The following is a 26322-nucleotide window of genomic DNA, read 5'->3' on the forward strand; positions in this document are numbered from 1 at the left end:
CCTACAACGAGTATTAGAGTAGGCGTTGGACCAGTTGAAGGATCACACAAAAATATAATCTAGGCTATTGCTACTTAAGAGCACAACATGGAACTAATCCAGGAATCAAAATTCACACGGAAGATTTAGTATAAATCATTTATGCACTGAACGATCAAACGCATATAAAAAAAAATGAGAGATGCTTACGCGTTTATAAGCGGGGACCGCTCCGTTAAACTTCAGCCAAGCCAAAGCCTGACAGTCCCAGCACCTGTGCCTGACGGCTGAACACCCTACAGCGCTAGCCTCAGCCGAAGCTTCCTTGGACTAGGCCTTGATTTGCAAGCAAACAGCTCGATTGCAATAATGCATACCTTCCAGTATCATGCGATGACGCCACACCACGTCATAGTAGTAGGCTCAGGCAAACTCTACAGCAGCAGAAGTAGCAAGAGGATGAAACTTTTGGAGAATACTATGTGTAAGCAATGTCTTTATTGGTGGCAAAAGCGGTTCTGAATTCTTTTCATTCAGTTTATAAGTATGTTTGTGCGCGTAGGTGTATTGAGTGGATGACTATATACTATTAACATTTCCAAAGTGGACATCCCCAGGAATCATTTCGGGGTAGTTTATATAGTATTTAAACAGGTGACGTATAACTTGTCCCTTCCACTCGAGTTGTTGCAAGTACAATGTCCATAGGGTACCCCCCCCCTTTTCCAATCTTGAGTCTGCGCCATACTCGGTCGTGCGTTATTTACCATATAGCTTTACCAAGCATAGGAGCCATTCATCACCTGGTAGAATGGCGAGGGTAAGCATCTCAGTTCTGTATGCATCCAAATAGTAAAACACCAGAACGCATACCTTTGTATGCATGGGTAAAGAACACCAAAGAGACTAACGGCATTTCAATGTTATATGTGTGCCGACTACTTACAAGCCCTCGATTTATTTCTTCCCCCTTACGAAACTTATTTGCTATGGACCCAAAAAGCAATTCCCACCCCATCTCCCAATTCAACACTCCAGCTGATCCCTTCATGACAGCACTGGGACGTATCAAGCAGCGCCAATCGAATTTGAAAAACGAATTCTTTGTCGTGTTGATCACCAAGGCAGATTTAATGTTATTTTCCCACATGGCAATGAGCGAGCTGCTTGATTTCGAAAAATCAGAATTAAAAAACAAAACAAGGATCGGGTGAGCTCGCTTTCCACATATTCATGTTTTCTTTGTAGAAGAGTACAGTGTCGGCGGTTCAGAGCGATCAGAACACTTTGTACGAGTAGAACTTCAAATCACTCCTGTCCTCTGCTATCAGGTACTCAAGATTAATCACGGTTTATGGTGTCATCATCACTTGAATTGACTATTGTCGAAGTCAGAACTCTCAATTCGGCTCACAGCTGTTCACAAAAATTGGATACGATGTTTTCATGTCAGAAAAAATAGGTTGATTTTGTGGTAATTGCCCCTCTTACACAAAAAAAACACGATATGATCGACATTGCACAACACACCACACATGTGAACATACAACATAATATATAATAATAGCATACCCAATAGCCCAATAACTGCAGAAACGAAATATATGGGAAAGGTCGCTGTAAATTTGGCCTCTTAATAAATGGGATCACGTTTCAGGCGCTATAGCCATATCCAGTATCAAGTACCTTTTATCCATGGCCCACTGCTCGTGCGGAACGTCTTGCTCCGGCGCGAGCAGCCGTCGTGGTTTTGGATTGTACTACTTGGATGTTTAGTAGATGGTAGTAAGCCATGCAACAACAAAAAAGCATTGCACGAATGTAACAGATACTGGATTAACTATGAGTGCCTATCAGAACCGCATAGCATACCACTTCTAGCTCCTTCTCGGAGCTAGGGCTGGTGCTCTGCCGCAATCAAGATTGCCAAGAAGAGACCCGCGATACAAGGGCGTGGGTGATGAACCTTCTTCGCCCCACGAATGGAACTTTGTTCTCCGCCGCCAGTGGTTGGTTGCTCTCAATTTACTTTGACCTTTCTTTTTGCCGGCTGTGCCATAAGATAGATTGTAGGGCGAGCTGGAATGGGCGTGTGATATGTGTCAAATAAGTTGAGGTTTATAAGTAAAGCATATAGTAAAAGGGGGGGAAAGGTAATAGCAACATGGAAAGGACAGGCGTGCATAGGTATACAAAAATCACGACGTATGTAGTGTGATTGGATAAGAGCATAGTAAGATAGTTGGCGAGGGAAAAGGTGAAAAGGGAAGAGGGGAGAAGAACAAGCAAATAATAAGAGATTGTAGGAAACTAATGAATCAGCACGTTGCTGATGTGATTATCGTTAGTTTCCAGCAGCACCTGTTGTTGTCGTGTTCTTGTTGCTATTGTCGCTGTCGTGGTTGTTGTCAGTTTCATCCTCCCAAGAGCTGTAGCTCCTGTCATTGGGATTGTCGGGCAGGTTCTCGTTCTTCCATCCGCATATTTGGCATTCATAGCGGACGCGCATGTTGGTGGACTTTCCAATCTTTTGGTTGAAAATAACAAACTGGGTCTCAGAACGGGTCAGCTGGACTGTTGGACGATCGCAACGCGGACACGGGTGATACTGTTGTTCTAGAGGGATCTTTTTGTCATGGCCTCCAACTGTCAAAAGACGCACAAAGAAGGCTGTTAGACGTGTACTATAGACAGACATCCTCATAGCAAAGGGTCAGAAAGAGGGCTTAGTGCCAGTAGTACCTAGTGTGAACGTCATGACGAATCGGATGGCGAGTGGTGGTGGAAAGTTGGTGGTGAGGAGTGGGGAAGTAGGAGAGAAAGGAATCGGACTGTGATACCTTGCAAAAGGCACGGTGGGAGGGGTTGAGGTTAGGAAAAGAGAGGAAAAGGAAAGGAAAAGGAAAGAGAGTTTAGGATTCGATCGCGATGTGGCGGGTTATTGTCACTGATAAATATAATCCGAACGATTGGATCAGCACAGAAAAGAAAGTGACATTTTGACATGCCACACACGCACTCCACGTGAAACGTGGCATTTCGCTCTGCTTGGCTTCAGGAGTTCGTTGCAACAACCGAAAAAACCCAAGAAACGTGGCATTTGCATTCCGCTCATATATCGCTGCCCGTGGCATCGGGCCCAGGAGTACGGCGCGTAAAAATACAGCGATGCAAAGTTTATTTTGATTGGGAGATGTGATTATGAGGAAAGGGGGACCATTATCGGATCGATTGCGAATAAACAAACAATATATATCGGGTAAATTGGGGTTGTATGCCGTGAGTGCGAGTGCCAGTGTGAGTAATCCTTGGAGGGCGTGTGGGAGCAGTTGTTTCTGGAAAAAGTTGGCTAACTGTTATCTCCGAGAGACTACTGGCTGCTGTCCCCGTCGATATTGAATCGGAAAACCCGACCTTTGTCCTTCAAGGGCTTGTATGATTTCTTTTGACCACCGTCAGCACCGGCGCTCTCTTCCTCGCCTACTTCTTCGTAGCGATCGCGTTCGACAAACACCACGTTGCCACTGTGGTCCACCAGAATCACCGTGCTCGTGCGTGTCCCATAGATTGAATTCAGGTAACCGAACCTGGGCACAAATATCCAGTGCTTGCTCGCTTCCATAATCTGGGCTAAACTCTGGTCGGATGATGATTGCAGCGGGTCGGCAGTCGTGCTTATTGGTGCACCAATTACGTCAATCATTAAAAAAAGGTTATCCCGCTAAATTTCGGTCCCCTTTCTCATTTCTATCTTTACCTCAAAAAGTCAAACAATTGGTCGATCAAGCCTTCTTCGTCATCGAACTCACCCTGGACGATCTCGCCAAACTTTTCTCGCCCTTGCTTGACCTTTTCCCACGGATTCCCTAGCACTGAGTTGGAAAGGCCTTGTAAATCCCGCGTATAAAGATAAAAGTAGACGGTGTCGACTTGTCAGCTTGTCCCACTCTACCCCACACAGCTCCCGTTCTTTACTCCGTGCTGTTTCTCGGAAGGCTCGTCTTGCACAACACACACACACACGTTTGTATATATACCATAGACCGTGCCTGGCGACAAATCTGTAATGTGGCTGTTCTCGCGGTTGCTGAAATACGCCATATCATGCAATTTCTCCTTCTTCTTCAAGTCCATGCATATCAAGTTAAACCCACCAAAGTCGCTTGCATGAGCTTCAATTTGCTTGAGATAATCGTGCACCGATGAACTCCCGTGGAAAAGAAAGTCTCGCGTCAGCGCCCCTCGGGATCTTCCGCCGAGAAACTTTTGTTCTCGATAATTCGTCAATGCGGCAAATCGCCCTGTCCGTGTAATGCCAAGCCAAGTACCATTATGTAGCGGTGTTGCTTGTGCTTCGAGATCAGTACCAGCAAGAATATCGTTATTAGGCGGTGGCCAGAAATGAGCATGTGCCGTAGGGCGATCCAAGAATTCGTCTCGATTGGCGGCAAATATGCTAAATTGTTATTCAAGTTCCATTTATTTAAAATGCCTTTTTTTCCTGTTCATTTTTGTGCATTTACTTACAATCGGTAGCGAGGGTGATTGTCTACTGTCCAAAAAAGAATGCACATTTGTACAAAGAAAAGGGTTCAACAAAAAAAGCAGAAGAAACAGAACGTTTATTGTGCTGAGTCAGACCTGTTTTTCATGCCGCTTTAACGTCAGGGAAACAGGCTGATGTGATCATTTAAGGTATTGGATAGTAGCACAGTATAACATATGTCAGTACTTCGTTCGATGGTTGCTGGAGACGATTTACAGCTGACGGCAGATTGATTCCGATAGCGAACTATATCTGTTAATAGGTTGCATTCGAAAGCATGAGCTGATGTTTTTGTTTCTTCCAAAACAGTGCTCAGTATATAAGAACCGCGGCACCACTACTTCCTCCGTAGTATGCTATCCAGATGGAGTATGTTTATGGGAAAGTGCGCGCAAGTAGCAATTTCTTTTTGCATATGTATGGGTTGATGGTGCTGTGGACTATCGCATGGAAAAGAAACTCGCATCCTTGTATTTGTAGTCTCGTGATCGCGCTGCTTCCATGCGGATAGACAGAACGTCGCACCCAACATCGATGTGTGGGGTGATCAGTTGCGCAGGACAAGTCAAAGCATGATGATGCTAGTAATATTCGCCCTTCTAATATGGACACAGTATTATAAGCTGTGGTAGTATAACTGTTAACCTGATCTTTACGTAGTGCAATAGTATTTGGCACTAATCAGTTGTGTTCTACGCTCTAGTGTGCTATATGCTCTATGCATCGTTAACTACGCTTTTGTAACAATTGAGCCGGCTTTGTCTGCCTTGACTCTAACAGATCGTTTCTTTCAGCGTACAGTTAGCAGAGGAAAGGGATAATGGAAGATCTGCTACTAATGACGAATAATGCAACAACAGAGTGTACTATGTACTAGACTGACGATAAGACCATTTTATATATAGCAATGCTAAGAAAGAAAAGCGACTGGGATAAACTCCTGATTTCTGTATTGATGCATAGTAATGCTCATAGATCAGCTTAACGGAGCTCTGGAAAAGGAAGCCACAACTGCAGCATAATGCATGATCATCGGCAAGGAATAGGAATTGGTCCCGACTGTATTATTTTTCTCGTGTCCCCTCTCTTTCTTCTCCTTAACACTTGATATACATTCAACGTTCGCTTTAAGAGTATCCCATTCCACTCTACTGATATACTAGCTACAACATACATTACACTCGTAGGTTTCATTATATATAGCATTTCACGGGAGCGACATGTGGGGAGAACACAAAGCGACTAATAAAAAAACGTTCCATAAGAAGGATGCCGCAAGCATCCATGTATTTATTTTTCTAAAAAATCGAACGGCAAACTTTTTTTTGGCGTTAATGCTATTTTATTTGAAAAAAAACATATTGTTAGTAGTACGTACGATGTGGAAAAGACGGACGTTGTCGCCACCCAACAGTAAAAGATTTGTCTATACACCGGAAGAGGAGAAACTTCTTCGGAAAATCAATATAATGACGGTTCCATACATATGCGTCATTTGTTTTCTGCAGGTAAACATATACTACAAAGTGGATTGAAAATAATAGACGCTTATACATTAGGCTACTAATTAAGATGATAATGAAGTACCTAGACAAAACTATTTTGAATACTTCATCAGTGATGGGCCTCTTCGAAGATACCAAGATAACTGGCAACCAATTCGGTTGGTTAGGGTCAATATATTATTTGGGTTATTTATCACTTCAGGTACGTACTACCTCTATAATAAGCGGAAACACCGATGACGGTCGCCATTACTTCCCGTTTATGAAGCTTATTGCGAGGACCTGTATTTTACGTAGAGCTCTAACTATCATATGTAGTTTCCGAACCAGTACTTGTTACAAAAAATACCAATCTCCAAATATTTGGGTACAGCACTCATTGTGTGGGGCACTATACTGGGCTGTACCGCTTTCGCCACAAACTTTGCTCAAATGGCTGCTCTGCGTTTCCTTTTGGGCTTCGCTGAAGCTGCTAGCTATCCCGGTAAAGTTTTACGATACGTGTAAAAGGAGCTATTGTGCTGAAAGCCCACTACCATTGTGTTTGTACCAACATTGCTTTTTTCTTTTTTCTTGCTCGTACACTAGCACTGTATCTACTCGTCAGCATTATATATCGGCGTTCCGAGCAAGTAACCTGGTTTGGTGTGATCCAGATGAGCAGCGCCTTTGCTGGTGCTTTTGGAGGCCTGATTAGTTTTGGCTTTTTAAGAAATATGAACGGCGTATATGGATTAAGCGCATGGAAATGGTACCGTTAATTTATACATTAGCATCATCGTATTTTTACTTTTCTGCAGTATATTCCCAGAAATTCACCCGCCCTCAATTTCTACAAAGGAACATGATAATTTTGGGCGCAATAACTGTTGGTGTCGGCATTTGCACCTTTCTTTTCCTGCCTGATACAGCTAAATCGCGATGGTACAGACTCACTCTTCAAGAAACTCAAATTGTGGACGAACGAATACGTGACAATACAGTGGTCCAAAACAAAAAGATCAAAAGCGAGCAGTTGCTGGAGGCAATAAAAGAGCCACGCTTTTACTGTATGTCTCTGATACCCTTTTTCGATAACATGGTAAATGGCGTTACGTCGATTTTTAGCACCCTCATTATCAAGAGTATGGGCTTCTCGGTAAGTGCTTTTTACTTTGGTGATGTGCATGCCAAAAATAAAAGTATTGCACGCACATCTAATGCTGGTTCTGGGAAAAGGGGGTATAATATCTAATAGCGAGATTCTTTTGTACGCTCCGTTGTTTAAGAATTTGGAATCGACATTGCTGAACATCCCTCTTGGTATCACTTCTGCCATTCTTGACTTTACTGCCATATATCTCAGTCATCGCTATAACGAAAACTGCTATGTCGGCTGCTTGATGGCATTTATCGTTGTTATTGGACTCTTGCTGCTCGTTGTGCTCCCGACAGGTGGCGTAATGCTCATGGGGATTTTCATCTTAAGTATTGGTTCGGTTGACATATTTCCAGCACTACTTGTTGCAAACAACGTTAATGGCTACAGCAAGAAAGTTCTGTACAATAGTGCCAATCTGGTATCCTATTGCCTTGGGAACTTTGTTGGTCCGCTTTTAATGCGAGAGGAGCAAGCACCACGATATCTGGGTGGCATGATAACCTATTTGGTCGTGATGCTGCTTGTAACTTTCTTGTTCCTTTACGTACGGTGGACTTACGTGCAGGATAACCAATACCGATTACACTTGAAAGCAGAAGAAAGCCAACAAGTGCCACTACCATCTATGAAGGAGGATTGTAAACCTGTGGATTGCACAGACAAACAAGATTTACTCTTTTTGTACCGTCCATAGCTTTTATAAACCAGCTATTGAATTTCTTATTTCTGCAGAAACCATCATATACGAAAAACAAAACATATATTTCCTTAATTGCAGATAGTTTGCTGCTGTTATCCCATTTTCTTTGCAAACGGTGCTTTACATTCGTGGGCGAATCGATATTATGTACTAAATAAATACCTATAAAAAGTACTAGTGCGTAGTTCAGTTTGAAATACAATAGAGTTGTAAGATCTATCTGTATGTTTGCCTTCCACAAATATAAAGCGTACCTTATGAGTGGGAACATAATAACCATGCATATACAACACTCTCATAACGATCAGAAATAAGAGGTGTTTTGTTGCAGTTGTTTATCTCCTGCCCAGACTTGTTCAAGCGAATCAAAACCAACGAGAATAACATAAAAACAAAACAATAGCGCCACTACAATTCGCATTGCTAAAAGGCGTTTTGTAAACCATTTCTGTACATACAGTGCTATATATTAGAGGCAGTTGCTTGCTGTCATTAAAACTTGACATAAATTACTATTTCTTAAAGATGACTGAGCCACAAACCGGAGGTGGTGAACAGTTATAACATAACTTTCTATATAGGGCTGAGTAAGCAGATGGTCTGATTGCCAAAACATTTCCTTTAGCAAGGCTTATTCTGTATGTACTTTAACAGCCCTTGGTCGACGCTTGACTGTAAAGATCTGCTCCTGGCATTCACGGCAAACTGTTTCCGGATTGCATATATGATAGCAGTTTTTCCTGCCAGTATCGTAGCAACTATTCTCATCGGGATATCCATGGTCCCAATTCGTCGGTTTGACGATAATGGCTATGTTGCAGCTGGAGGCTGTATATTGACAATGGTTGGCCTGCTCATGCTCGCGTACTATCGGTAGAAAGTGGCGCAATAGCTATAGGTGTCTTTTCAACAGTCATTGGCCCATAATACGGAAATCCCCTTACGATGGTATCCAATAATGTTAGCGGATACACCAACTAATATTTTCCAGCACCGGCGACCACAGCCGTTTATTGCGTAGGCAATTTTGTGGACCCTCTTTCGATGAGAGACAATGAAGCGCCAAGATACACAACTGCGATGGTTATATATATGGCCGCAGTGTCGACCTCTGCACTCTTATTATTATGTTTGTACGATGGACCTACTGTACGTGAAAGAAAATCAGCGTCGGCAGCAACTTACGGCTGAAAACAAATTACCACCGTTAATAAAAAGCAGAGAAACAGTAAAAATGAGAAATAAGGAAGATCTTTATTTTGTATATCTTCCCTAGTCGTCTGTAATAGTTACCAGCTTAACAAATTTGATTAAATCACTCTCCTTTATTACTAAATTACGCAATCCTGTAGTTTGTTTAATCGCATATCGGGCTACACACGACCATTTTATTATCCTATCCACTCTTGTTCATGAATAGCGCTACTGTATACTAAATGACATTTTAAAAGAGAAAGAAGCATCTATAGATACCTGAATATGAAACAGGTACTCAATAAACCATTGGTTTTTGGACGCTACTTGAATAATGAGCCATCCATAATTTGAGTTATACTTATAAGCGATGATGCTTATGGTACAGTAGTACCTCATTAAGAGAATACTCTATCCTCCTACTATTAACTTGTTTGCATGTAAAACTATTCAGCGGTGATGGCAGCCGCTGGTGTGCGCTGTAAACATAGTTTGCGCTTTACAAATAGTATATATAGATCAAAGTATATGAGGATAATAAATGGGGATCAAGCGTGGATGATTCTAACCAAGATTATCGAGTAGGTGGGCATGACATATTCCTCTGTCCATATTTGGAACTCAGTCACTTTGTGGTTCCTGCTGCCAGCGATCAGTTTCATCTTCGTCGGTTGGTTGTCTTGCTTCTTTCTTTCTCTCTCTCTTTCTCCTTTCGCCTATTTTTTTTTCATACTCCTTTGCGACAAGGTTATTTTTTTCCAAACACCACTGTTGACGTTGCATACACACCTTCGCTTTCTCTTAATATATCGCGATATACATCACTACGACCTCAACCAAGTCTTCGACATTTGACAGCGCGTAACCGAGGCAGCTGATCCCCGTTACCATAGTTTCACACCACCTCTTAAAACAGCCCAGCTCACTTTTGCAGAAACCTGCTTACGTTTGAATACAAAAACAACAACCCCTCCCTTACCAAGCCACTTGACGAATCGCGTGCGTCTCCCTCCTTTCATACAACAGTAGCAACAACGCTAAAGCTTTACCATGCCATTGCTGAAGCGCAAAACTTTCCCACTACTTCCACCACCTCCATTCGATCCCGAACGTAAAGATTCCAGAGATCGCCAAGTCTGGGTTTCATCGATCACGTCAGAGATCTTTACCGATTATCAGTATCCTTTTCAATCAACCATCAGCGCAAGCGATCGCTTTTCGATTGCGCTAATCTATAACACGCGTGTTACGACTTTGACAACACGCGTTGATTCGCTTTTTAAATCACACGATGCTTTTATTTTTCTAGATATACACATGTCAATCCATAACCTTTTCTTTTTGTTGTGCAATGAACTTGTAGATCCTATTTGAAGCGCTACACCTTGTATAAGGCACATGTATGGCAGTGCGAAGTGTCAGGCCGTAGCAACCTTACGTATGAGGAAGCTCTGGAAAGCGAACGTACTGAGAAGAACCGTGTCAAAGAGAAATTACCCGATGCACTGCAGAAACGTGTACTGGAACGAGCGCAATTCCGTACGTGCAGATACAGATTTTCATTATCCTTGTGGAAGAGGTGCGAAGGGGGAGGGGCTTGTTTGGCTGTTTAGTGTAATCCCTAATGCCTTGCTTATGTGGTTATTTTAACTAATCATTTTCATTATTCTTATAGAATGCGGTCGTTTAGATGCTGTGGTGGATGACGTACACGAATACTATATCAACCGATTTGATTCAGGAGATATGGTTACATGTCGATGGAACGATGGTGTCAAGTAAGTAAAATTGGTTGATCAATTAGGAAAGATTTTGTTATTGACCAGATAATGCCCTCTTTACTTTTACATTAATTTTCGATATAGATATATCGCGCGCGTTCTACGAGTAGTCTCTGACAATGTACATCCCATATCAAAAAGTTCTACACTCGCGACTAACAGTGGAACCAAAGTAAACGGCAAAGAAATAATCGATGAGAATTCTACGTCCAATGCTACAACGAACGGCAATGCATCTGGCGTCAATTTCCTTGTTGAACTTGTGGATGACGATCTCTCGGGAGTGGATGATTTCCGGACGGTGGTTAACCAAGATGATTTAAAGTAGGTGCCATTACTTGAGTATAACGAAGGGTATATGAGTGTCGATTAAAAGCTTTTTGCTAATCTGGTTTAAATAAATCAACGCATAGACGCGATCGACTGGCATTTTCAAAGAACTTGCTTAAGAAGTTTCTCCGAGAGAACTTGGTCAAAGAATCTTATAATCATGCACCATGGGTTGTCAAGGTATATATACAGATATCTATATATATATAGCGTGAATGGTAGTTTTATTAAACTACAATGAACATGAAAAGAATAACTTTGTGAGCTATTAGGCACAAACTGCTGCTAAATTCGGCATTGACACAACACTACCCAAAGACCTTCAAGCCGTGAAGGATCAAATCGATGCTAAATCGCGCAAACGAAAGACTCCAGCTTCCGATTTTACAAATGGTGAACTTGACGGTGCCGAAGCCGACGCTTCTGGAAAGACATCAACAAAAACTAAAGCAAAGTCATCCGTTAGCACTGCAAAAGCTCGCGGTAAAAGTGAAATGAAAAAGACTGTCGATGATGCGAAAAAGATAGAATCGTCGATCAAGTATCCAATCGAGGATCTGGACGTTCCAATTTATCGACGCAAGCCATCTGGTGAAGGACCCATTCTCGACATGAAACCAGGACAACCGAAAGCAAAAGAAACGATCCCCAATCCAACAGGTGGTATGCCATTGTGTCCGACACCCTCTCAACACCAAACTGTACCTTCTGATGCTCTCGGTTCACTCTTGATGGTTTGGTCGTTTATCAGTGTTTTTGCACGGTCGCTTGGTCTCTATCCTTTCCCTCTTGATGATTTTGAAAGCGCACTTTTACACACCAGTCCGGTAGACAAGTCTCAGATCTTGATCGAAAGCAATGTCTGTCTCCTCAACACAATCATTAAAGAACGGAAAAAATCGAAAAACGTTTCGCTACTAACTGCTCCTGGTACCCTCACGCCGACATCATCATCGTTGCGCGGAACCCCTACACCATCTCCCAGCCGCCAACCATCCGTATTGACGAGCGAGGACGAGCACCAGGCAGGAGATAGCACTTTCGAAGATCAAGATGGTTCTGCATCAACATCCGCCATCATTAACCCAACTGACACAGAAAATGAATCCGTGTGGACAAGCCCCCAAATCTACGAAATTGGTCGAGCATGGGATGCGAAACTTATCCCTGTTGGCAATGATCGTAAAGGATGGGAAGATGTCATGATTGGGTGCATTAATGATGTAAGCATTGGTTATTTGCTAAATTCATATGCAAACTTATTACTTACGAGGCCGGATTTTTGTAGATCACTACACCGGATCAAGCTAGCAATGTTGATAGAATATTCAGCTATCTTGTACCACGAGAGGATACGACATTGGAAGAGCGAGAGGAAGCGTATTTGCGATTAAGTTTAAAAGACAAGGTGTTCATGTTCGAAATGCTCGTTGGTCTTGTCAATGAGTGTTCTTTTATCAAGTAAGCCGACCCTGTCAGTTATGCACATACTGCTGAGAAAGAAAGAAACTTATCGATTCGACTATTAGGGAATTTATGGAAGAATGTCAAGAGCAAATGACTGAACTACGAAAGCAAAAGATCGATTTGAGCCGTGAAAGAAAGAGAATGTAAGTAGTAAGCTAGACATTTTCCTGTGATTATATCATGTGTTTTATAAGGATCACATTGCTAAAGATTCATATTTTGCCATGTAGTCACGCCGAACGGCAAGAATTCGAGAAACGGATTGATGTAGAGGAAAAAGCAAACAACCCTGATGCTGATGAGGATGAGTCTTCAGACGATTCTGATGATGATGAAGAAAATATGTGAGTAATCGGACCGCATAATCGTATACTATTCAACCTTTTCTAATAACGGGAAATATTTACAGTGATAGGTCATCGTCTCAAGCAGACACCTCGACACCGTCACCTTCTCGAACCGAGTCTCGACAAGCATTATTGAAGCGCAAACAAATAGAGCGTGAAGAACGAGAAGCAAAGAGACTTAAAATGTATCATCAGCAACGAGAGGAAGCGCGCGCACGAAACCAAGAGCTCAAGGCCCGTAATGCTGCCCGTAAGAAATTGGATGACGAAGAGCGGCATGTGTATAAAAAGGTAATGAAAGAGCCAGCACCTTCCTCTAAAAGTATTTGATGCTAACCACCATTTGTTTTTTTTGCTCAACAGGAAGAGCAACTTGAACACAACATGCGCAAATATAGTACTCTGCGGATAAAACCTCTGGGTCGCGACAAATTCTTCAATCGCTACATGTACCTTGACAATATCGGTGGCGCACATGTACATGGCACTGGAAGGCTTTTTGTTCAAAGCCCAAGTGACCTCGACCTTACCATTATACGAGAACGAAACGATCCTCTGTCATTCACTCAAACCATTCCAGTAACAACGAATACATCGAACGCTAACAACAACTCCACAACTCCTTCGTGCGGGCACGGCGGAGGCATTCAATTCGTATCTGCATTGATGCAAGCACAAGGATTCGCCAAAGAAGCAGATTTTATGGAGCAGCGGATACGCAGTATGGATGGAATGGCAAATAACGCGGCTGCTACCACGTTGCAGACTGAAGAATGGTGGAGAAGTTACGATGATCCCGAAGACGTAAGGAATTTCTTCTTTTCTTCTCGATGTGATTAAAAAGGCCGGCTTCATTACTTTGAATATTGATTATGCTCTTGCAGATTGACAAGCTTTTAGCATGGTTGAATCCAAAGGGCGAGCGAGAGCACAGACTGATACGAGAATTGAATAAGCATGCGCATAATTTGGCCAATGGCATGAAAAAGAGAATGACAGTATGTATTTATTCAATCAATAGCTTATATGCTCTACACATACTCATCAATATCACTATCCATTTCTAGGACCAAAGCAATGCATCGAAACCAGAAGTCTCAAGGCGTAGCACTCGTAGTAAAGGCTCATCGACGGGAATTGCTCCTGGTTCATGGCTTGCATATGTCAACAAATTCGCAAAGTAGAATAAGCTGTCCTTTTACAAAACTTAATAAAGTGCAATTGGACGTTGCATTTCCACTCAAGGATGTGTATGAGTTTGGCAATTCCCAGATGGTTCTATACAGTAACTTTCGCTACTGTTGATGTTGTTGCTAACTGCTAACAGGCATCTCTAAAAAGCATTCGGAAAAATAAATGTCCGTGAGCATCTCACAATAATTCAAACGGAGGTAAAGAAAAAAGAATCCCTGTGGTGCGATCGATCCATTCGCTAGTAAAAAGAAAAGAAGACATAATGAGTGCATTTGTCCCTCCGGTTCAACACGGCATGACCGTCTTAAATCGTGAGGCATTCAAAAAGTCTGTGTCGACTCTTGCCATGCGCGTACAAGCAAAACGGGTGGGCGATCTCATGAAGAAGCTTTCAAGGTAAAAACACTCTTTATGAATTAAAATGAAAAGATTTTAAAGTTTTTTATTTCTTTTGCAAGTGAGCTCCTGAATCAACCGCGTCTGCGCAATGTTGTGAATGGGAGTGACGATACAAAACTTTTGTTATTAAGAAGTGATTTGCGTCAAGAAGGTATTGTACGCTGCGTGAAAAAAACTACGGGGTCCTACAATGTTGTCAAACTAAAGGGGGAGAATCCCAGATATCCCAAAGTTACCCGAAGAGATTAGAACAGTGATCGAACAAGCGAGCGTTGGATTTGAGCAGCACACGATTGATTTAGATTATTCTTACTGGACTGCTGGTATATAAATAGTAATATCTATCGCATGTAGTGGGGATTGCTAAATTGTGATTATTTCTCGTTATAGATCAACTTTTGCATGCTGTCATTCCTGCTGAAGACGCACCAGCATCTTATACACAAATTGGTCATATAGGTACAGATGATAGCCCTTTTAATTGCGATTTTTGAAACTAACAAGTTTGCGATCTGTTTTTAGCGCACATGAACTTGAAAGAAGAGTTTTATCCATGGAAGAATTTGATCGGTCAAGTTATTCTGGATGTAAGTGTCGACTGCTCTGGTTCCAGCCAATACTAGAAGAAGGGAGAAGCAACTTATAAAGAACGCGTTTAGAAAAACAAAAACATCACAACTGTTGTGAACAAGACAAACAATATCGACACTACATTCCGTTTCTTTCAGATGGAAATCCTTGCTGGAGAGGACAATATGATTGCTCAAGTGGTAAGTAAGATGCGTTCGTTGTTCCCCCGACCAGATATTGGAAGATGGATCCGAAGCTGATTGTGTAACAACAACATCAACGTAGAAAGAAAGCGGATGTAGATTTAAGTTTGACTTTTCCAAAGTCTATTGGAATTCTCGGTTACATACGGAACATGATCGTCTCATTCAAAAGTTCAAGAAAAACGAATATATCTGTAAGTCGTGGTGCTTTGGACATGGAAGAGACAAAGAATTGACTTTTATTGGGCTGTTACTGTCAGGTGATGTGTTTGCGGGTGTGGGTCCGTTCGCATTGCCTGCCGCCAAAAAGGGAGCAATTGTATATGCCAACGACCTGAATCCGGCTTCCTATCAATGGCTTAATGAGAATATTAAACTTAACAAGGTTGGTTAGAATGATCATGATATCTTTTTATTATTCCAGTCAAATACGTGGGTGTGAATATATGGCGTCCACCACGAGGCATAGACATTAATTGGTAAACTACAATAATTGGGCAGATTACCAAAGGTATCCACCCGTACAACCTGGACGGACGGGAATTTATCCGAAAAGCCGTAGAGGATCTTCAAGCAACATCGGAAGAATGGAAAACGTTTGACCACTTTGTAATGAATCTTCCTGCAACAGCCATTGAATTCCTTGGTAATTCATTGATTATTGGATTTTATCGCTTGTATAAGACTGGATAATGAACGACTTGTTTGGTCTTGCTCCCGGTGGAATCATAGATACGTTTCACGGACTATATCGTGATCAGAAGGTCCGGTACGATGCTTCACAATCCGCAAAGCTTCCCATGATCCATTGCCACTGTTTCACTAAAAGTTCGGAGCCTGCCAATGATATTCTTGAGGTAACTATGTGCTTTTTTTTTCCTTTGAGTTACCCGCATCACACTCATCACGGGAACAAATAAATAGCGAGCAAGTCAAGTGATCGGTGCACCCATCGACCGTGCGACAAGTGTGGCACATTGGGTGAGGAATGTTGCACCAAAGAAAGATATGTACTGCCTTTCGTTCAGATTAAGTCCAGAAGTGGCATTTGCGAGGTAGCTATATCTCTCTATTGAGGAATGATTTGCTTCGAGGGAAGGCAAGGGGAACAGCGTCTGTTATTTCTAATAAAAAAACAACCCCTTCCGTTAAATCAGCAATGGAAAGCGGAAGCTTGAGGCGGACGATAACAAAGCCGATGAAGCACAGCAGAAAACATCTAGAAAGTAATTGTACCAAATAGTTGGCGTAGCACTATAATAAACGCGAGTTGCAACCTACTATCTCGAAAGGATTCTTTTGGTTGCTATTTTGAGTACATTCCATACGCACGAAACAATCCTCGCGAGCAAATGCATAACAGTACAACCTTACTCTTTTTTGCTGGATGTCAGGCCCGTTTATTCATGCATGATACATACACGATGTCTAAGTAATACCCGCGTAAAGCTCTTTCTCATCAGCACTATCTAAACTGTGACAACCTTATCAAGATTCCTTGCCACATTTTGCGTAAAGCAGAATCGCTGTTGACGAGTTTCATGACGACCAAGCTCATCTGCATGGCCATAGCCAAAACATGCATTCATATATACAATTTGCCATACTACTGTACTTGAGCGCAAAGTTGACATTTGGTGGTGATACTGTAGTGATGATGCACCGTCTTTTATTAGCTCTGCTTTCTTTTACAAAATGGTTGCAGTGTGTCAATGCGTCAGCACGTGGAGGAAGAGTGGTAACCATTACCACCATACGTTAACACACTGACCGATGGTAATACACCCCACTACTGCAATTTCAGCAAGCCCGGAGAGGTTTCATACGTGATAGCTTCTTGTTGTTTGATATTACACAAAACGGAGAAAGAGCAGCCATGATAATCACAGCTCGTTCCCATATGTAATATATCCTCCTCTTTATAAATATTTTGGGTTTCCTTGTCTGTTTGACGGGCCTCCTTTATTCCATCATGTAGCACTCTTCAATACGTCATCTATACCACAGCACACATAGGAAGAAGAAAAAACAAACAGCAACGACGAGTACGACGACTTCATACAAGCAGAAATTTGTTCTACTATGTGTCAAGATTCCGGAAGCTGTGCGGCTATCTTGTCATATCCTTCGTAGTAAAAGTCATACGTAATTTTTTTAAGTTGGTGGAGTTCCAATGCACGGTGCACGGATTTTGGCGGGTACCCAAGCGCATGAGGATGTCCAATTTTTATTTGACTTATGTGATACAGCAGCCAAGTGTCTCAAGCTCTGTGCACGTAAAAACTAGTGCTTTTTCCTTGTGTTACCGCAATGGATTTGGCTCTCCAACAGATGGCCCACCAATCAGGTACAGAACAACTAGGATTTTGAGTTTTCGCTATCATATACAAGAGCAAGAAGAGAGGCGTCTTCCGGTCACCGCCGATTCGAACATTGGCTGGAGTTTATTCCGGCTGTGTATAGCCACGTGCGTTTTGAACGCAGCAGTATTATATTGGTGCAGCACATAGCAACAGAGACCAAAGTAGTATTAAGTTTTGCGTTTCCAGACACTCATCTTCTCTTCGCCCAGACGACTTCCATGACCCTTTGCTTCCTCCAGATAGACATTGTCAAAGTGCTCGCTCAAGAGCTCAAAGTACCTAGTAGTAGAAGAAGAGTAAATAACATGAAACCGATTAAGCATTAATAAAAAATAACGCGGCACTTTTTGCACGGGGTGTGTGTGTGTACTACTACTCCGTGATGTGCTCGCAAAAAATAAGCGTGTGGGGTACGTACAGCTCAACAGAAACCGTGAATGGAGGTTGCAGTGGTTTTTCCTTGAGTGGGTAAATGAGAGCAACAAGAGTGCCACCGGGCTTGATGATTTCGGCCATGCGGGACGCCCAGTCTGGGCGCATATGGGGTGGCATGGCGCACAAGAACCTGTGTGTGTGTGTGTATCCGTGTGTTTTGCGGCATTTCTCAGCGTCAGTATCAGCATCATCACACGATTTTGTTGTTGCTGTGTGACACAATTTTGACTGGCACTTGTACTTACGTATAGTCAAAGACTATGTCGTAACCACCTTCGGGGATCTTGAACTTGTAAAAGTCGTCGCAGAGGAAATCGTATTTGCCATTGCTGCTGCTGCCTAGTTTCTAGTCGAAGAAAGCAGTCAGCATAATTTGCCATCATGGGCACTACGTCACAGCAGGGCTGAGCAGCACTTGTAGAAAAGAAGCGCGCACCTCGTTGCATAAGCGGACGCAAGTCGAACTCATGTCGAGCCCTGTGATGTGGAGCTCGTCCGTCGCCAGGAGCACCACGTCGTAACCCCTTTTAAGGCGCGCGCAGCATTTTTTTTTCTTTCCGGGTTAGCCTTTTCATCATGATCTCTCTTTGATGGGTGCTTTTTCTTGGGGGGGGGAGAGAGGAGCAGGTAGGTACTGTTCAAATAGGAAAGCATAGCTACAAGTCTAAAGTATGTACTCACGAACCACAGCCTGGAACAAGCCCTTGGCCTTTCGAGGGCACCAAGTCAGCATGGTTGGTAAGCAGGTCAACCAGGGCGGGACTAGCTTGACCCTTGTCCCAGGGCGTGTCAGCATTGTCCCATCGCTTGCACCAGTCAGTCATGTTTTTAAGATTTCCACAATTACAAGAGTTGAAAAGAAAAAAAAGGGCAAGGAACGAAGCTGCTTCCGGGGAATTTGTATTGCGCGATGTGGGGGGCGGAGCGGTTCGGGGGTGGGAGGTTGGAGGTTGAAAGCAAGGAAGGAAGGACGGGACGGAGCAAATGGGAGGTATCTTTCTTTCGGAGGGAGTGGGTGGGTGGGGGGCCCTAAGAAAGATGAGAGGGAGATGGGAAAAGGAACTTACGCGGTTCCGGGCGTGCTTGATTCCATAACAGAGCAACTGTGCACGAGGTTTCCTCAGCTGTTGTCACACGGCATCGGATCGGCAACGATTCCATTTAGGACGGCCGCCCTTTATTTTTAATAGTGGAGTGGGTGAGTAAGTGTACACGGGAATCTTGTAAGCGTAGCATACGAGAGCAAGCAAGAAGGACAGTGCCCTACCCCCCCCCGGCCGCTCCCCTTTGGGTTGTATCGTTGTCTGTTTGCGGAAGATCCAGTCAGAAGGGTGAGTCGATGTGTGGCGCAAAGGGGAAGCAGCCAGAGCGATAGAGTCAGAGACAGAGTCAGTAAACAATGGATAAGAGAAAGCAGAAGGGCGCTTGGTCCCGGAAGAAGCAACCGGTCACGACGAGCGAGACACACACACACACACACACAAGCTCTGTCTCCTTGTCTATATTAAGAACCCGCCCTTTTCCACTCTTTTATATTCCCTTTCTTTCTCTCCTTCTCTTTTCCATCCTCCTCCTCCTCTTCTTCTTCTCTTCCTCCCTCTCTCTTCTCCAATCTTTTTTCTCTCTGGCACCCTTCCTTCTCTTGCCGTCTACTTCTTCTTTACGCTATATCTCACCACCACCACCAAAACAAACAAGCCATGACCACTGTGCCCATCGACAAGACTCGACGCAAGCGCCTCAAGGTCGTATCAGCATGTGGCGAATGCAGACGGAAAAAGACAAAGTGCAACGGCGAAAAGCCGTGCACAGGATGCATTCGCGCGAAAGTGGAATGCAAATACGTGACTTCTCATAAATCCCGAACGTTCGTCCGTCAGCCTCCAATGATGATGTCGCCTTCGACGTCTGACAAAACCAATAACAACCACCAGCAGACCACTACCGCCAACTGCAACGGCAACAGCAGCACCGACAACAGTCATCCCCAGCAACACCACCTGCAATCACCACACCATCAACATCAACAACAGCAGGCTGTTTCGGTTGAAGCCATTGAAGAGCGTCTGGGGGTGATCGAAGGCATTCTGAGAGCCTTGTTAAAAGCGCAGCCATCAACGTTGCAGTTGCCCGTTTTCGGATCCTCCGGCACGTATCACCCGCGACATGCTCCCGCTTCCCATAATTGGCAGTCGACATCGAGCTCCTCCTCTTCTCCTCCCATCACACCCACCCCGCGACGGCCAACCTCGGCTTTTCATTTGCCACCTCTGCGCCAGTCTTCCTCGACCACCTCCACGTCATCTTCCTCGAGCTGTACCTCCATTCGAAATCTACTCAACGACGATGACACGTTGCCTACGCCGCCTCTGACTGCCACCTTTCAAAAAAACCATCATCATCATCCTCAGTACCATCATCAATACCATCACAACCCGCCGCCTCCTCGTGTCTACTACGCCGATGAGTTCCGATAAATATTTCTTCACATTTAGTATTTTACAAACCTTATAATATGCTGGTCATAACACTTTTTTGTTTTAAAAAATGATTGTACTCCATTTTTTTTGTCCTTTTCTAATTTCCTATACCCTCTATTATATATCACACTTTCTTTTTTAATACAACAAACAATTTTCTTTTTAGTTTCCTTGAAAAATTAGCTGCTATGGCAATACTGCTGTTGCTATCACGATGTTGTTGCTAGAGTAATGTTGTTGCGATGTGTGGTGGTTGTCATAGTAACAAAGTGCTGTGTAATGGTGATTCTCGTCAATGATATCACCTGCTGCGTGTTTGGTCTCCCGGAGCAACCGTTCTTTTGCTGCAACCAGGGTTTTTTCTCTGTGCTACATAAACCTCCATATTTGTCCCTGCAAATCATGTCTCCCGGTTTGGCAAATCTTTTCTGCTGCCGTTTTCATCAGTAGACCCTCCTCATTTTTTGAATCCTCACCTCCTATATAGCACAAAGTATGATCTGCTCGATAGTTTAGTGTATATATGGGTTATGTGGTTAATTACATGCTCTCCCAAAATCAAAGAAAGAGAGTGGAGCCACCTTATCCTTCTTCACGAGCTTGATGAGCTTTACGAGTGTTTTTATCTCTTTCTTCAACACCTGACTTTTTTGCTGTTATCGATCTCTTAAATGAAATAAGTCGTTTCTTGTCAGCAACACTCAGTACGCATGATCGTCTGTGCAGATCCGTTTTTGGGTAGCACTTTTAATGCACATAATATAAACATGTGCAACGTCAACATGCACACACGCAATAAGTAAAGACCACCACTTTTTCTTCCGAGTACATCTCTCTCACTCTCGTACGATATGTACTATATAGTATACAACATCAGGTCATAATTCCTGAGTACCTTTATTTGACCCATATCAGATATATTCAAAATAAAGGTATTTTAAGAATTATCCAAAATGTGCTATAGAATGACACTGCCACTGTTTTATCTCCATGTTATTTATGTCACCAGGTCTTACAACAGCTGCAAAGATTTTATACTGCTCTAGCCCCTATTCTTTAATGTAAACACAGCCAGAGGATTTTACACCTAAGACACCCGACACGACACGACACGACACGACACGACACGAAGAAATCGTTCTACTTTAAAGAATACAGGAGCGAGGAGCTATTCACACATAATTCGTCAGAGCACATAGGGATGTCCCTTCCTTTTTTTTTCACTCGCCGGCTCATTTAGCTGCATACTACAGTAAGAAGAGAGAATAGAGAAAAATGACCAAAAAATTCTAGTTACAACCACAGATGATCGTTTAATATCAGTTAAGTTGAGGAAATAAAAGAGAACTCCAGCGCAAAAGCTTTATGCGATGTGAACCGTCGATCGGTCTTTTCTTCTGTCATGTTGGGCCAATCGAAAGGAGGGCGCGTCTGTGTTAACACCTAGAAGATCGACGGTTTACACGAATGTTTTCTTGCCTTTATCATTTTTACTAAAAAAAGGAAGATCAAAACCATGAGCACAGGAATTTACAAATGGGACCCCGGGTAGTCGTATAAAAAAGAAAATAAATGTCCTACAAGGACATCGATACACTGAATGGATTGTGCAGCATTATTGATTTATTTTAGTAGATATCTTGTAGTGGATTACTACTGTTACTGCTCATAGCAAGCTTTAGGATTGGGCGTTCTGTTAATATTTTGCCATTGCTAAGGGCGATCTAACTAAAAGCTATGTTTGTACTTGAAAACGACGAAAAACCATCTCATGCGAGGCAGCGAAAGGCTATTCGTGGTGCCTTTATCATCAAGCAAGCTGTTCTTCACTGCTGCTCGAGCTATCTACATTCTTATGTTGCAGAGCAAACGGAATAATATTATCAAATAGCCTTTCGACGAGAATTAGGGAGAAATTCAAGTTCATTTCTTGAAAGTGTTATCGAGAAGGTGTTATCCAAGAGTGTAGCCGAAAAGGAGGAAAATAGCTTAGCTTATTCCAAAATCATAGAGTTTCTTGAGATCGTTGGTTGCCCATTCACCTCAAGCCTTGTGAGCCTTCTTGTTAACTGCTGTTTTCATTTTTGTAGAGATGATTTGTGATAGTGAATACACAATTTTACAAGTTCATCTATATAGCTTTTTTCTTTTGCAAAAACCAGGTGTTACATTTCCACGCTGTGGATTCAAACTCTTGTCTACGTACCATGTATTGACGAGCGAGGGTTTCCCTTTGCCATTCCCCATATTGATTTTTCTTGTTTGCTCTGAATGAAAGGCCAACGACAGGACTCAGTAACTGTGCTGCTTTCTTCTATTTTATATATCTGCGTACGTCCTAAGGGACCTTGTTAGGCATACGTACTTTTTATACTGTTTCAAAAGAGCAACTCGCCTCAACCATCTGGTACTGAAAAAATAACAAACAGACTTCTCATCGATTTTGATGCTCGTCCGTATTTTCTAGCATAAGTTGAGTAGTAACTACGTTTACTGTCAACGGTTTCTCGTTTGCTTTCTGAGCCTGTGTGAGACTCGCGAACACAGACCAGCAGCCGTGTATCAAGGTACCAAGACTTACAGCAATAAAAGCAAAGAATATTACTACATATACGACCATCAGACACCGGGGCATTTTCTTCTCCAAAAATCTAATGAGTTGTAATCTTACGCTAACATGAGCTCCATCCAATATTCATGCTACAATCGGTTATTGTTGACGGTAAAGCAAGTCGCCGCGTTACTCTTGCGCCTGGGTTAAAAAACTAGAGAAGAGCCCAATGCATATGATTTCCTATAATGTATAGTCCTGCTCTTTCGACAAGGTCTTATCTTCCAGTAGCAGTATGACTGGTCTCCGCGGGCAACATAATAAAGTCGATCGTTCTATTATGAAAGCCCAGGGCATATTGTTACACTCAATTTCTAATGTTCGCTTAATCCTCGGTTCATTATGTAGACGCTCCTCCGCCTACTCACGAGGATACAGACATGGAGAACGAAGACGACGATCCGCATCTTACTGAGCAAGCTCCTACTATTTTGCTTACCCCTTATCCTGCTCTGATCAACGCCTTTCCGGGCATGGCTAAGGACTTTTTTCGTAACTCTATCGACGGCGATATGTACTCGCCGCAGTTTTCTATACGGGTGTTCGCACAACACCAGTCGTCAGTGTGTTGCTCTACCACCGCTTAACGAAATTCAATTTAGTGCTCAGGGTCAACACATTGACCGTCAACTTCGCGATATTCATTATCGCTTGTCAGGACTCACTCGAGCAATTGATTTTTTCGTTCACGACACACTACGCAGCAATAAAGTGGTTGTCAGCGTCGCTTTACATTTCGCCAACACTATCCACACCCTGGATTCGGATGTGGCATCTTAATAAGGGTGCGTTGAACTGAGTGATCGTCAGGCTTAAATCATTTTTTTTATAATCTGCCTGCAGCTCACGCACAACAGTAAAAAAAGGCTTGAATGATGGTCGTCCTCGAGAGGAACCAGAACAATTGCTTGGTAACAAAGTCCATTCATAAAACAAACAAGCGCAGTTTGTTCAAAGAATCCTTCGACCGAAAATAAATCAAACAAAAGAGCAAGAAAAAGAACTAGTTGCTTGTGTGAAGCTGAAATATGTAGTTTAAGTCGTATAAAAAACTGGTATCATAGATTCTTTTACCATATACCTAGCTCCGGGAAGGATATCGACAAAAAATGACAATTTTCGAATAAAAGAAGCAACCAACGCGTGCTAATCGACGAAGCAGCCAAGGCTCGAGAAGAACGTGCCAAGAAGCAATCTGACATTCGAGACTTTTTCAAGAAGCACAGGAAGCAAAAATATCGAGCGAAGAAATTCACAATGAATAACTTGAAGTACGTAGATTACAAGGGGATGTATGATAGATCCTAAAACATATGGCTTGTATAGTTGATATTATAGCGATCAGCCCGTTCATTTGACTTCACAAAATGGGTATCCACTCACTATTGTCCCCCACGCCGATAACGCTTGGTTCATCGGTAGCCTTCTGCAAATATTGCTAAGAGTGGCTATGCCGTATATTCCTGAACCTGCTAGAATTAGCAACGATGAAAGAGCACGGTTGCTCTCAAGACTTTGGACTGCGTCGAAACATAAGGACTTTCTCGACTTGTCTTGCCGTTCCGCCAATTTGCATCGAATCACGGTGCATCCTTTGGTATTTGCGAAAACGGAGCATTTGGAGATCCATCAGATGTGCTACAATGCTCCCTTAAGGAGAATGATATTTTAAATTCGCTTCTACGATTTAAGACACGGCTCAGGGCTAGCAAAATATCTACACCCACCAAAATGTGAATTTGGGAGGCCTGTGTTGATGCAGAAAAAAAAAACCGCAAGTGCTCATCTGTCCTCCACCTGGCTGACAAAGAGTTAGTGGAAGATGACCTTAAAAGCTAGCGCAAAACTGGCTTCAGCGAAAAGCTGCAGCAAAATGTTGTAAACGCCAAGGTCGAAAGCAAAAAGCTCTTCCTTCGTAACATTGTCAGCTATGCCGTGTTCATCGTCGCTCATGATTGGCAATTTAAGAGACCGACGTCCTTTAGTTGATTGCTCGTCACGTCCTTGTTTCTCCTGTGCAACCTTATCCCGCTGGTACGGTCATAGCAGGGACCGAAAATTTATCGCTTCATGGTGTCAAAGATGTCAAGCAGTCGCTTCAGACCACTAGGCTGAAGAAAAGGTTATGTTTCGACCATTGTCGTCGTCGTCGTATTACTACTACTATTCGCTTGCTGTTGGTTCTGAGTTTTGCCGCCGGCAGCCACAGAAGCCTCGCCATGGAAGCGTTTCCACATTTTCTGCGCTGGTTCTTTTTTTAACAAGCACTTTTTGGGTATTCCGATCAAGAGGTAGTAGTAGTAGTAATAGTAGTAGGAAAAATGAAAGAAGAGTAGCGGGTCAGGAAATTGAAAGCTTTGATTGATGAAAAAATCCCACCCCGTGTCCTCTCTATATTCAGTTCGTATATCTCACACATACACACGACGCCATTCATCCAAACAGCAGCAAACCCATGCATTGCCTCAAATAGACAAGTTCCATTTCCTTTCTCTTGCTTTCCTTCCATAGCCTCTTCACTACTGCCTTCTTTCGTGTACGTATGGTATCAACACGACTTCTTATTCGCTCTATGTTGTCCTCTTGGGCTGTATCGTGTAATAGTAGCAGTCACCTATTTTCTTGGTTCAGACGTGTACGCAAAGCACGGAAACATTATGATATCCAGTTTATGTAAACAGTAGCAGTACGATTGTCGGTAAATCATGCATGTGAAAAATTTTACTTGGTCACAACATCTGCACAACTATGAACGGCTATAACCGGATATGGGCTGACGCGTTATATGATGTCGTTTGTGAGCTCTTGATGATTATTTACGGCTGATGATGCACTTGGAATGGTTGTCTTGTTACTAGTTATATTGGTGAACTATAATCCAAAAAAGGAAAGTATCAGGAAAGAAGGGGATGGGGGATGGGGGAGATAGCGGATAGTGTTATGCAAGTTGGTTAATATCTTATCAGCAGGATGACTGGGCGTGTATTAGATTGGGATAGCGCAAAGGTCAGGCCAATGATCAAAGGGTCTCTGTACAGGGTTCGGGTCAATGTTGTTTATATTGAACAATAAATTGT

General features: G+C 42.8%; 7 protein-coding genes across 7 annotated transcripts; 4 read left to right on the forward strand and 3 right to left on the reverse strand.

Moving 5' to 3' along the window:
• Positions 1-1831: 1831 nt before the first annotated feature.
• BDB00DRAFT_858705 (uncharacterized protein) lies at positions 1832-2935 on the reverse strand. The gene is made up of 2 exons (XM_053125887.1): positions 2722-2935; positions 1832-2625 (listed from the first exon to the last, which is right to left on the reverse strand). The coding sequence occupies exons 1-2, from the start codon at positions 2735-2737 to the stop codon at positions 2324-2326; spliced, it is 318 nt and encodes a 105-aa protein (XP_052973011.1). The 5' UTR covers positions 2738-2935; the 3' UTR covers positions 1832-2323.
• Positions 2936-3827: 892 nt separating this feature from the next.
• Positions 3828-4707, reverse strand: BDB00DRAFT_183971 (NRDE protein-domain-containing protein). The gene is made up of 2 exons (XM_053116383.1): positions 4507-4707; positions 3828-4435 (listed from the first exon to the last, which is right to left on the reverse strand). Exons 1-2 carry the CDS (start codon positions 4551-4553, stop codon positions 3928-3930), a joined length of 555 nt encoding a protein of 184 aa, XP_052973012.1. The 5' UTR covers positions 4554-4707; the 3' UTR covers positions 3828-3927.
• An 888-nt stretch (positions 4708-5595) lies between these two features.
• On the forward strand, positions 5596-8053 carry BDB00DRAFT_858715 (major facilitator superfamily domain-containing protein). Its single transcript, XM_053125888.1, has 7 exons — positions 5596-5708; positions 5897-6033; positions 6110-6232; positions 6349-6514; positions 6619-6781; positions 6871-7168; positions 7299-8053. The coding sequence occupies exons 2-7, from the start codon at positions 5905-5907 to the stop codon at positions 7863-7865; spliced, it is 1446 nt and encodes a 481-aa protein (XP_052973013.1). The 5' UTR covers positions 5596-5708; positions 5897-5904; the 3' UTR covers positions 7866-8053.
• A 1691-nt stretch (positions 8054-9744) lies between these two features.
• Positions 9745-14247, forward strand: BDB00DRAFT_858724 (ATP-utilizing chromatin assembly and remodelling N-terminal-domain-containing protein). Its single transcript, XM_053125889.1, has 13 exons — positions 9745-10243; positions 10429-10604; positions 10741-10843; positions 10931-11170; positions 11260-11356; positions 11449-12399; positions 12465-12637; positions 12706-12786; positions 12874-12987; positions 13053-13281; positions 13354-13794; positions 13875-13988; positions 14058-14247. The coding sequence occupies exons 1-13, from the start codon at positions 10116-10118 to the stop codon at positions 14172-14174; spliced, it is 2964 nt and encodes a 987-aa protein (XP_052973014.1). The 5' UTR covers positions 9745-10115; the 3' UTR covers positions 14175-14247.
• A 161-nt stretch (positions 14248-14408) lies between these two features.
• Positions 14409-16648, forward strand: BDB00DRAFT_858726 (uncharacterized protein). Its single transcript, XM_053125890.1, has 12 exons — positions 14409-14580; positions 14643-14734; positions 14805-14906; positions 14974-15042; positions 15106-15170; positions 15243-15353; positions 15439-15550; positions 15617-15741; positions 15858-16002; positions 16089-16213; positions 16281-16411; positions 16514-16648. The coding sequence occupies exons 1-12, from the start codon at positions 14447-14449 to the stop codon at positions 16584-16586; spliced, it is 1284 nt and encodes a 427-aa protein (XP_052973015.1). The 5' UTR covers positions 14409-14446; the 3' UTR covers positions 16587-16648.
• Positions 16649-17876: 1228 nt separating this feature from the next.
• BDB00DRAFT_184242 (S-adenosyl-L-methionine-dependent methyltransferase) lies at positions 17877-19174 on the reverse strand. The gene is made up of 5 exons (XM_053116384.1): positions 18836-19174; positions 18591-18678; positions 18400-18500; positions 18138-18284; positions 17877-17998 (listed from the first exon to the last, which is right to left on the reverse strand). Exons 1-5 carry the CDS (start codon positions 18976-18978, stop codon positions 17887-17889), a joined length of 591 nt encoding a protein of 196 aa, XP_052973016.1. The 5' UTR covers positions 18979-19174; the 3' UTR covers positions 17877-17886.
• Positions 19175-19667: 493 nt separating this feature from the next.
• Positions 19668-20807, forward strand: BDB00DRAFT_858735 (uncharacterized protein). Its single transcript, XM_053125891.1, has one exon. It carries the CDS (start codon positions 19855-19857, stop codon positions 20629-20631), a length of 777 nt encoding a protein of 258 aa, XP_052973017.1. The 5' UTR covers positions 19668-19854; the 3' UTR covers positions 20632-20807.
• Positions 20808-26322: the final 5515 nt, after the last annotated feature.

Source organism: Zychaea mexicana (assembly GCF_025766255.1).
Source record: "Zychaea mexicana strain RSA 1403 chromosome Unknown BDB00scaffold_170, whole genome shotgun sequence".
Classification (NCBI taxonomy): domain Eukaryota; kingdom Fungi; phylum Mucoromycota; class Mucoromycetes; order Mucorales; family Lichtheimiaceae; genus Zychaea; species Zychaea mexicana.

Bases quoted from the DNA above. Each gene is read 5' to 3' on its own strand.
- BDB00DRAFT_858735 (XM_053125891.1), top strand. From the start codon at position 19,855: ATGACCACTGTGCCCATCGACAAGACTCGACGCAAGCGCCTCAAGGTC.
- BDB00DRAFT_858715 (XM_053125888.1), top strand. From the start codon at position 5,905: ATGTGGAAAAGACGGACGTTGTCGCCACCCAACAGTAAAAGATTTGTC. The intron at 6,034-6,109 runs GTAAACATATAC...ATGATAATGAAG, and splicing joins GCGTCATTTGTTTTCTGCAG to TACCTAGACAAAACTATTTT. The intron at 7,169-7,298 runs GTAAGTGCTTTT...CCGTTGTTTAAG, and splicing joins TCAAGAGTATGGGCTTCTCG to AATTTGGAATCGACATTGCT.
- BDB00DRAFT_858726 (XM_053125890.1), top strand. From the start codon at position 14,447: ATGAGTGCATTTGTCCCTCCGGTTCAACACGGCATGACCGTCTTAAAT. The intron at 14,907-14,973 runs GTATATAAATAG...TTCTCGTTATAG, and splicing joins TTATTCTTACTGGACTGCTG to ATCAACTTTTGCATGCTGTC. The intron at 15,171-15,242 runs GTAAGTGTCGAC...GAACGCGTTTAG, and splicing joins TCGGTCAAGTTATTCTGGAT to AAAAACAAAAACATCACAAC.
- BDB00DRAFT_183971 (XM_053116383.1), bottom strand. From the start codon at position 4,553: ATGTGCATTCTTTTTTGGACAGTAGACAATCACCCTCGCTACCGATT. The intron at 4,436-4,506 runs GTAAGTAAATGC...ATAACAATTTAG, and splicing joins AATCACCCTCGCTACCGATT to CATATTTGCCGCCAATCGAG.
- BDB00DRAFT_184242 (XM_053116384.1), bottom strand. From the start codon at position 18,978: ATGACTGACTGGTGCAAGCGATGGGACAATGCTGACACGCCCTGGGAC. The intron at 18,501-18,590 runs GTGCGCGCTTCT...TTCTTCGACTAG, and splicing joins GCGTCCGCTTATGCAACGAG to AAACTAGGCAGCAGCAGCAA. The intron at 17,999-18,137 runs GTACGTACCCCA...TTCTACTACTAG, and splicing joins TTCACGGTTTCTGTTGAGCT to GTACTTTGAGCTCTTGAGCG.
- BDB00DRAFT_858724 (XM_053125889.1), top strand. From the start codon at position 10,116: ATGCCATTGCTGAAGCGCAAAACTTTCCCACTACTTCCACCACCTCCA. The intron at 10,244-10,428 runs GTATCCTTTTCA...ATGAACTTGTAG, and splicing joins GAGATCTTTACCGATTATCA to ATCCTATTTGAAGCGCTACA. The intron at 10,605-10,740 runs GTACGTGCAGAT...TTATTCTTATAG, and splicing joins ACTGGAACGAGCGCAATTCC to AATGCGGTCGTTTAGATGCT.